The sequence below is a fragment of the Aptenodytes forsteri genome, unplaced genomic scaffold, assembly GCF_000699145.1.
Source record: "Aptenodytes forsteri isolate BGI_AS27 unplaced genomic scaffold, ASM69914v1 Scaffold255, whole genome shotgun sequence".
Lineage (NCBI taxonomy): Eukaryota > Metazoa > Chordata > Aves > Sphenisciformes > Spheniscidae > Aptenodytes > Aptenodytes forsteri.
Window position 1 is genome coordinate 7,135,331 of NW_008794888.1, and position 10,679 is coordinate 7,146,009.

The 10,679-nt window shown below is 37.5% G+C and overlaps 1 protein-coding gene across 1 annotated transcript in view; it reads right to left on the reverse strand.

The window, feature by feature from the left end:
- Window positions 1–7,480, reverse strand: part of CNTNAP5 (contactin associated protein like 5) — a 239,298-nt gene extending 231,818 nt beyond the window's left edge. Inside the window, exons 1-2 of the mRNA XM_009275042.1 lie at window positions 7,471–7,480; window positions 6,472–6,582 (exon numbers count right to left, since the gene is read on the reverse strand). Of these exons, the coding sequence (XP_009273317.1) occupies window positions 6,472–6,582; window positions 7,471–7,480 (121 nt within the window). The remainder of the gene's footprint in view (window positions 1–6,471; window positions 6,583–7,470) is intronic.
- Between the last annotated feature and the right edge of the window lie 3,199 nt (window positions 7,481–10,679).

Below are 10,679 nucleotides of genomic sequence, written 5' to 3' on the forward strand. Positions count from 1 at the left end.
TTATCAGCAGGACAGGACTCAGTCAAAAAAAAGAAAAAAATATCTATTCCCTCCTCGCGTGCTTGTGCAAATCTGGGAATGCTGATTTCTAACTTCTAATTTGCTTTGACATTTACTTTTTTGTTACGTTTTGAAAGACATGCAAACATGTTAGTTATCTTGATTTGCACCCTATTAGGTATTTGAAAGAACGGTTTAATTACAGATTATAAATGCACTTCAGATAATACGTTGTAAAGCTAGAGATCATTTGATTGAGCAACTAAAAGGACTGCCTTCACACTGGAACGCAGCCTCTTCCTTACACAAGATGCTTGTTAAGTGAACATGTATTTTTTCTTAAACAAAAGAACAAACAAGACCTTCATAAGGACAAACACAAGTTGCAAATTATCATCTTCCATGATCCACTTCTCCATTCAGGAATGGAGACTTCAGAAGTCACGATTACATGGAAGCTGATAGCTTGTAACTCATGTTTGTCCTTTAAAAGAAAATATATGTACTACCCCTTGAATTCTTTTCGAGGTTAAACAAGCTCATGGTTAACGCCAAGCCAATGAAACACAGAACTGCAGCCACTGCTCAAATTTCACCACTTCACTCATTACAAAAAATGTGAGCTTATGGTTAAAAAGGCAAATCCTTCCAGACTGGAATATATTATTTTATGTTTTCTTGCTGTCTTTTACACCCTTAAATTATAGGTTATGTTTATTTTTTTTAACTTGCTTCTACTTGCACACATTTATTCTCTGTATACACCCAGCATTCACTTCAGCCTTACAAATACGTGAACAATGCAGCTATGAAGAAAGCAGAAGCCATTAACAAAGTATCCAAAGCAGCAAATTTTCAGGCTGTTAGTGCTTCTGCAACCCATCATCTTGTATGTTTTGCCATTATTAGTGAAGTTTACAAAAACACTTCTGTGTGATTACAGTGAACACAATCACATTGGGAAGGAAAGGGGGAAATACAGAGTTCAGAGTAAAGCATTAAGAATTCTTCATTTAAACTACAAGAATGATTCCAAATATGCATTTCCAAAGAAAAAGCATCACTAAACTTTGGTTATAAGTAGCTGGGTTTACCTTAATATTTTAATCTTAGTAACTGATCTGTCTCAAAGCTGCTCCATGAATAGTTTATCGAAGTGAACTGAGTTGAAAGATCAATAGATGTGGCTTATATCAAAGAAGTCAATTTCAGTAACTTTGCCCTTTAAAAAAATTCTTGATTTTGCTGGACCACATTGGATTTGCCAACTCACATTTGAAATTCCTTTGTCTGAGAATAGGTGTTACAATTTTCATTATTTACAGTTCATTAAGCTAGGATTTAGTCCCAATTCCTGAAACAGCAGTGTGTTTATTCCATAGCTAGAATTGGGTATCGTCCCCACTTCCCTGGATGACTCAGTCTTCACTTCTCTACCAGAACTCTCCAGGGAAAATAGTTTGTAACCAAAATAATGCATGCTGCTTGCTAGTGCCATGCTTCAGTTTTACCTTTTTCAATCACAACAGAAGTCTTCATCGTCATTGTGATTATTTTACCTGCCTTAAATAGAATACTCTCCCCTACGAGCATGCCATGAAAGACCTAACAAGAATATTAGGAATTTCATCACTCAATTCTTCTCTGACTACTTCATATCTCTCTTTTAATGCCATACAGATATATATCTTAGATAAGACTATAGTACTTTCTGCTAAAAATCCTAATGACGTTTCTTCCCCCCCCCCCCCCCCTCTTCTTTTTTTTTCTTTTTTTTCTTTTTTTTTTTTTATTTCACTAGTCTTTGGATTCTAATATCCAATATCTGAAATAGACTCTGAAACTTGATAGTTGCCGCTTTGTTTACAGTTTTATTCCAGGAACTGGCAGGACACAGAAATTCAGTTCAGAAGTTCTGGCAGGTCTGTGACACAAAGTTGTTCCCTTCAACACTCCAAAGAGCTTATTCTAGATGTTTTCAATAAATATTAAAAGAAAGGTGGGCACTTTCGTCTTTCCTTCATTGTCTCTTCAATCAGTCTTTCTATAACATAAACAGCAACAACTAGATGGAGGAAAATCACTTATAACAATTAATTTGTTTGATGAGTTTCCCATTTAAAAAAAAAAAAAAAAAATCTTTGCTTTCTCTGTTCTAGTTTATATATAAGTTCTTAAGCCAAGCTTATTACCACAGGCACTTTCCAGTAGATTGTCAAACATCATAACTCACAACTACTCTATGTAGTTTATGCTCTCTCCCTTCTGCTGCTAGAAGTGACAGAAAGGTGATATGCCTTCCACAAAAGTATTTTGCTTTACTATGCATTGCTATTTTCCAGTTTGAGCGTGGCACAACAGGTTTATATTTTCTAAGTCAAACAAACGATACACACAATGGAAATTTGGGAGATCTGTGGTGAGCTTGAGCTCTCAAACTGCAGATTACATGGCATCTCTGAACTGCATATCTCTTCACATGAGCACGTTTGTCTGCCAGGAATGTCAGTCTAGATGACACAGCGGTGACACCTGCTCGCAGCATCACCTCTCCAGTAGCTGGTCTTGCAAGAGAGATGTTACCGGTTACAGACCATGTCTTTACAGAACAGCAGCTGCTTCATACACCTTCCCATGGGAAAAAACCCACTGTATTTCCCTCTCCCAAACCTTCCACCATTACCATTTCCACAGATGGACAGTAATTCTACTGACTTGTAAGAATGGCAGTTAAAATCCCTGCAACAGCAAAGCTGCATTGACTGCGTGACTGAGGGCAGAACTAAAGCTTTTCCCATTGGGCCTCTCTCACTTCTGCTAGTAAAGGATTAAGCAAACACACAACTTCTGCTTACTTTTGTGGGTATCCCAAATCCTCACCAAATACTGCTGTGAGTGCCAAAAATCAATAAATGTTCTTTTTCCTCCATATTTGCTCTGTTATACAGAGCAGGTGGCACAAGGGATATTGGCATCTTTTTCCAGCACAATCTGTGTCTACACATTTCTTTTATGCACATCATTCCCTATAGTGTGTCACAACCACCCCATACTTTTTTTAATAAGTAGCAAAAAGCACATCCAAAATATAGCAACTCTTTTACAGCCATTTGTTCCTCTACCCACTAGTGGTGTTCACCCTGTGGGGGACGTTTGTCAGGGTAGGCCCAGGACAAGAGACAAGAACATAGGATGCAAAGGCTCTAATAGGCAACAACAAGGACTACTGAAGACACAATATTTACAGGACATCAACTCCTTTGAACAGATACAGGCATAACCCTGACACTGTTTTCCTGCAGTTGGGCACAAGGAAATTGAAGACTGTAAATCTTTTACTAATAATGTGGCATAAACATAAAACAGACAAAATGTGGCTCTGATTACACCCACCAGATCTGTACATTTGTTTTTAGGTAATCTGGAAAGTACTAATGTATGAAGATGCCACACTGCCTCTCTCACAAGAAAAAAGGAGAGAGAGGATGCTCATAGTCAACACATGCTTGGCACTTCATATGCCCCTCAGACATGATATTGTAATTTCCCCATTCTGCCCACCAGGTTCCCACTGGTGTTGATAGGATTCTGCTCATTGCAAAAAGGCTACACCGTCATTCCTCACAGTTCCCACATTTCACAGTTTCTGTGGATTATTTCAGGGGAGAGGTTCAACATGGTATGGAGAAAATGTCCTAGTGGAGAAACGGTACCACAGGAATGAGATACATTGCTCATATTCTCCATGGCAACAAATCATAATGCTAGAAATATGAGGAGAACAAAGATCAGATGGTTTCTCAGTTGGAGACCCATATGACTCCAAGAAATACAATCAAATACTTTTTTTTCTTTTTCAGACCGTTTGTATATTTTACCATAATTATTCCAAAAATTGCACTTAAGCCCAGTGTTATGCAGTCAATGCTCCTTGACGTTCCACAGAGCTGCTCAGGATGCCCACACTTACTTGTAGTTTATTAATATGAAGCAAAGGGAATGCTTGTTTCTACCCTACAGTGCCTTACAAACAGCTCAACTGGCTTTATATTGTGCTACAAACTCTTGGACTTCCTGCCGCAACTAACTGCTTCCCTGCTGCAAAATTTTACTTTAATGCCCAGATTAAACACTTTCTGGCCATAAAACAAATTCTTTTTGACATTATATATGTTTTATATTCCCATACATAATTGCCTATACTGACTACTCAGGCTGAGAGCTAATAGAGAACTGAAAAAGCTCACTTGATACAGTCATATTGTAGTAATTTTCTTATTCTTTTTCATTATTTATTTACCGTAAACAAAAAAGCTGATTAATCCCTCTCATGGGTAAGTAATATACTTCATACATCAGAATCATATTTATCAGAATTATACTAACTGTTTACTATTACCAGTACAAATTTAACAGCATTTTAATTGAATGCTTTCAGCATTTCATACAAAGCTTTACTCATGGGTAGTTTGTGTGGGTTTTTTTAACAGCACATTTCACTGCTGCAGGCGTTTTTTTTTTTTTTTGCAACAGCCTTTTAGTTATTGTTATCTATTACTGAATCAACCTGATGAATTAGAACTTTCTACTGATGTAGGTCTGGACTGTGTTTTATAACCTTTTAGTTTTGTTATCTATTACTGAATCAACCTGATGAATTAGAACTTTCTACTGATGTAGGTCTGGACTGTGTTTTATAAATTCATCTTCACCTGTTGCATTCATATTTACATTAACAAATATATTTATCTGGCTTTCTACCTTGAGGCACTGTTACTTGCAGCACTGTCTTATCAACTCCAAACAAAGCTAAGCCAACTCATCAAAACACTCCAACATTATCAGAAAGCCATGGCACAGTCCTCGTTAGTGAATATTATTTCTTGTAAAGTTATCTACTGTTTGCATTCAAGTGCCAGCCAAAGAAAGTTCCTTTAGCCACCATCTACCGCTGCTTGCTCCTCCAACCCAAGATGAAGTACCCACATGAATTCTGCTGGCACTACAGTGCATTTCTACAAAAGTCTGTGCAACAAAAGAATTAAGCAAGGTAGAATTTAGCTTCTAGGTCCCTGTGTTGGGCTTAGCTCATCAGTTATCATGTAAGCCTTCAAAACATGAAATAAATGTTGCTGAAACAACTTCCTTGCTTAGGGTTCAGTTTCGATACTCTGTCTTCCTGTTCCTATGATTTGTGCCAAAAGATGGTGTGGACCTTACCGATGCGATACTGTATGTCTAAAAAACTAGAATACCTTACACCCCACTATATGGCAAAACTACTCTAGCACAGCTAAGAAAGACCTATTTCATTTTCTGCCCTTAAATTGCAATCATTTTCAATTTATTTTAGATATTGTTAATATCACTTTAAAATATAGTACAGCCAGAGCTCGTCTTGCAATAATAGTGACTTTGAATCTCTTCCTCTTTTCTGCAGATAAAATTAGTCATTACAGCCATTTGCAAAACCACTTAAGCACATCTATTCACTGCCTCAGCTAGCGGTTGGAGACAAAGGCAGGGCAAACTCAAATATCATGCTCAATGTTTACAACTTTCTGTATGTTGAGCAACTACCATGTCACCTTTTACTTGCTGAGGAACTCAGCAGTTTAGGAGTTTAAATAGGATATAGTAACTCCCATCTAACACTTCTGTAATGACCTAGCAACTCCTTATTGTTAGTGCCAAGCATCTAAGAGAGAGCCTTTTACTGTCTTTCTGTAGATTTATCAAACGGTGGTCGATTAAAACAGACGTTTCAGAGATTATATTTAAATAGGAAAAGTCTCATTTATTTTCTAGTAGTATACTTTCTAGTGTTTCTGATAATGAAAATCATATGTAATGTGATAATACAGCGCTCTCCTCTTTTTGAGGCTCTAACTTGGGAATAAGATGGGAGTCAACAACCCAAATTTGCAATGTAGTGTCAAATGATGTCCTAGATACTGCCAACTTCGCTTTTCTGATATCAAGTTTGATCCTAATAGTTTCACCTTGTGTGTGAACTCATTATCCGGGCCTCAAACATTCCTCATTGCAAATGTCTACAAAGTTTTTTCATTCATTTTCACTATTTCTGCAGAGTTGTGTAATCATTGAATTCCACTGGAACTTTAATATCTAGTTGCTATTAGCTTTAACAAACACCTACGTTTTGGAATAGGGTCTTCAAGCCTAATGACCTTCAGGCTCTAAAGATTATGGGAACTCTCTTCAAAAGCAAAAAGACTATCTGAACTTCCTTCAGGATGTTTCTACAAGAGAAGTGGGGATCTTCACATTCAATAGAAGTTTCCTATAACAAAGGAAGGAATTGCTCCTAAATAGAGCTCTCACAGAAGCATAAACTAACGGCTCTATTCAACTTGGCTCTGAATGCACTGCATACAAACAGCATAAAAAGTTATTCTTTGTAAATGTGATTAAAAAGAATAGTTTAAGCATTTCATATTGCAACCTTACCATCTCGCCTGTTGAGCTTTGCAAAGCTGGGCCCGTGAGTACTGAAGAGCTCAGAGGAACTGGTAAGGGCTGTTGAAGGTAAAGGAGATACCAATGCGTCATCACAATTATCTAAAAAAAAAAGCAAAAAACAAAACATACAGAGGTCATCACATGAGCAACAAATATGCCAACTTGTGCTATCTCGAGGAGGTGTTCGTTTCTACTTAGCAGACAGAGACTGAAGAAAGAGCACACTTGTGCTTGAATTCATGTGTAAGACTGAAATTTACCCCCCAGAATGACAGTCTGGTGGGATGGCAACTGGATGGGAGCTCTTGTTAAGACATTGAATACTTGAAAAGCTTGAAAACGTTTTCCTTTCAGAGAATGCAATTTGATGATCTACCCTCCTTCCTTCATTTCTTCCCCAAGCTCACACACATACACAAATTAGTTTTGTTCACTCAAATGAGTAGTTTACTATGTCTTTCCCCTTTTACTTTCACATCCTCATCTGAGGACAGATGGGCTAGGCTAACACTCAAGTTGAATTTTTGAGCCCATAATGTTTGAATAAGGATGGAATTAGGTAAACTAAGTTTCCTCATTACAGTGCTGTCACACACACACTCAAGAATATAGTGCAGGGTTTCAGTAGGGAACAATAATAATAATAAAACCCTCTCATTTTTAATTGAATCTCCCATGGAGCAAACATGGATCTAATTACTGGAAAAGTCCTGCAGGTTAGCAGGATCTCAGCCACCACAGCGTTCTCACACTCACAGAGTAAATATATAATTTGCAAGGAAGGCGAAAAATGCATTAATGATATTTCAGGGTTACAAAAGGCAAGAAATAAAAGCAAAAATTACTATAAAAATTATAGTTATGACAGCAAATTTAGACTGATCTAAAACTGGGTGATACCTTTCCCATAATGAACCAGATTACATTAAAATATTTCTCATTTCTTTCTGCAACAGCTCTCTACAAAAGTATGTGGGCTGTTTTAACCAAAATCCATCTCTATATGAAAAATCAGTGTAATCAATATAATTCATATCAGTGCATTCACTGATGGACCTCAAAAAGCTAACTTAAGTATGAAATCCTTTCCATCTCTTGGGTTACCATCAACAAAAAGGCCTAATAAGATCTGCGAGTTAGACAAATTAAGGACAAGTATGCCAATTATGTTTTGACATGAGGATAATTAGCCAACAAAACAAGTTACCAAGGTCCTGAGCAGATTCTCTATCACTTACAGCCTTTGAGTCTCAAAGAGAACTTATGACTCCAATGCAGAAATGTCTGTGGAGTGCTGTGCTCCCTGATACATGTGAGATCAGACCATAATTGTTCTGTCTGGACTTAAAAAAATCTGTAAATTAAAATTAGGCTCTTAAATTCACTGTCATTTGTCACCTGAACAGTGATTTAAACAAAGATCTCAAACGGTAAGTACATTGGGGCACTGAACTCACCCAAACTTCTGCATTCTATAAAACCCAGTGGAGAGGTTGGGAACCTCTCAAAAGGAGGTTCAAGGTCTTAGCAACAGATCTACATGACTATTCAGCATCGCTTAAAACCTGAAATTGAAAATAACTGAATGCAGAGATTTCAATTTAAATAGTGTCTAGACTGCTGGCTCTCTTCAGTTCCCTGTGGTTGCTCCTGGACCAGGAGAGAACTCAACACGTCAGCCTGTGATCCACAAGTTGGCCATGACAAGAGTCACAATGACAATCTCTGGATTCTCACCGTTCCCTGATGGTGTGATTGGATACCTACAGGACACCAAGTGTCTCAGCACAGCAGCAAGTGTAAACCATTTCAGAGCAATGCATTTAAGGTTTTCCCTGGGATCTTTGGAGGCTCCAGCCTAGGAAGTGATAATTAGCTCTTCTACCAGGTGCTTTGTCTACATTTCCATATCCTTTGCTTCCATCCCCAGATACGCTCACCTGGATCTCTGCCACTACAGCTTTACATCATTTTCACACCAAATTCTGGGATCCTTATTTGGTTTTCCTCAACAAAAAAAACTCACTACTGCCAGGGATCCTTCCCTGAATTCACATCTAGCTATTAAAACATGTCATTTTAAGACTTTGGGATTTAGGACCCCATTAACAATTTGGAGATAGTTCTGAGAGCACCAGGATCAATACAGTCCAACTTCTGATAGATAAGAGAGTAGTGATTGATTGACTTGAGAGTGCAAGCAGGAATTTCCTTCAAGTGAAGTTGATTCTTGAATGGATACTCTGATGAGATGCAAAGTCACTCTTCTGCCTTTCCCTCAGCCAAAATTCACCTTGCAACATTGGAGGTTGCACCTGACAGCTCTACATGCACAGACCTACAATGCAGGACATGGCACAGCTTTTACATACCAAATGAAATTCCGAAGTGCAGTACAGTAAAATGCTTAGGATGCATCAGTCAACTTGTACATGCACAACAATCCAGATCATATGCAGAGTAGCCCTGATGCATCCCTTGTCAGAGACACTACACCTATGAACTGTACAGATTTGAGATCGATATCTCTTTGTAAAACTTAGCTGAAATAGGCCATGGGGTTCAAAAAGGTAGGATGTGCACATAGAATGAGGATCATCCCATAGGCCCTGCTTCCATGAGAAGGTAGAATTGAAAACAAAAAAACCACAAAACCCAACACACACCTCTCTGAAGATTACAAAACTCTCTAAGAAACACATCAGTGTGTTATCAACATTATTCTCATACTAAATCTAAAACACAGCACTATACCAGCTACTAGGAAGAAAATTAACTCTATCCCAGCCGAAACCAGGACATTATCACATTTCCTTTTTTGATGGGTGCAGACAAGAAAGAGGTGAAACATTTTGTGCTTATGCAAGGTCAGAAAAGACCCATGGTAAAACCAAAAGCAAAGCCAATGTATCCTGATTCCCACCATACAACCCCAGCACACACATTTCAAGAGATTTCATCTCCCTCACTTGGTAACAGAAACAGACCTTTATTCCAGCTGCTCCCAGGTTTCTAGTTTCTGACCATACTGCTTTTGCCTTGACAGTTTGCCTGTCAGAACAAGAACTTTGCTTCTTTGAGTCAACTGCATTATGTGTCTATTAAAAGCATTGTTTTTAACAAGGAAAATTCCACACTACAGAATCATTTAAAACAACTGGACACTCACAAAGAAAACCATTTACTAGCCAGTTGTTTTCTCCTATGTTTCCTTGCTGACCAGGTAATTAGAAAAAAAAAAAAAAATTAAAAAAAGAGTGTCTAATTGTACCTATAAGCCATCTTCTTCATGCAAATCACATAATACAGATGTTGACTTGCATTTGAGAAATGGGTGCTGACCTTGACTATGTGGAGTTCTGAGAAACATGCAATTATGGATAGCATTTACAGTGTCATGTGTATTATTAGAACTGTCATCAGCAATCTTGCTTCTGAAATGAAGAAAAATATTTACCCGTATCAACTTGATTTTTCTGATTTTTATTCACTTTTGATTTTTAGAAAATAATGATAAATTAACAAAAAATAAATGAGAAACTGAACAGCCTATTATGAAGTTGTTTGGTGTATTGGTTTTGATACCTTTTTTGTATTTTAATTGCCCTCCAAGTAAAAACAAGGAAATCTTCTCTCCCCCTTCCCCCATGTATTTTAATTTTGTCCAAAACCGTTTCTTTTAAAACACAAATATAAATGTTATCGGTTCAAAAGCATCCAAGTGAGATTTGGACAGCAAAACTCTTGGGCTCCTTTGAAACATGCCAGATAATACCAGCTTTAGCTAATAGTCCATAAAATAGTGAACTTCAGAAAAGGCCTTTTGCCAAATATCTAATTAAGATCTATATTTTGTGAAAGCCTTCAACATCTGTGACAATTATGAAAAAATAACTGAGAAAAATGTATCCAAGTCCTAGAGAGACAATTTCAAATGCTTTTGAAGCACAGCAGGCTTCTGAAACACAGCTAATATATTACCAAAATTGAGTTTGCATAGAAACCAGAGATTCGGCCCAACTTTATTAGTTCTTCTAGTACATGTTTTACATCAGTGTTGGTAGGCATGGCTTCATCCAGTGTATAACTTTCGTCAAGCTTGAGAGAACATCAGCAGCAGCAACCAATATGAATTTAGAAGATTTCTGATTAGTGGACACTGAAGATATTTAGAAAGCCATAAACCCCAAAAACCA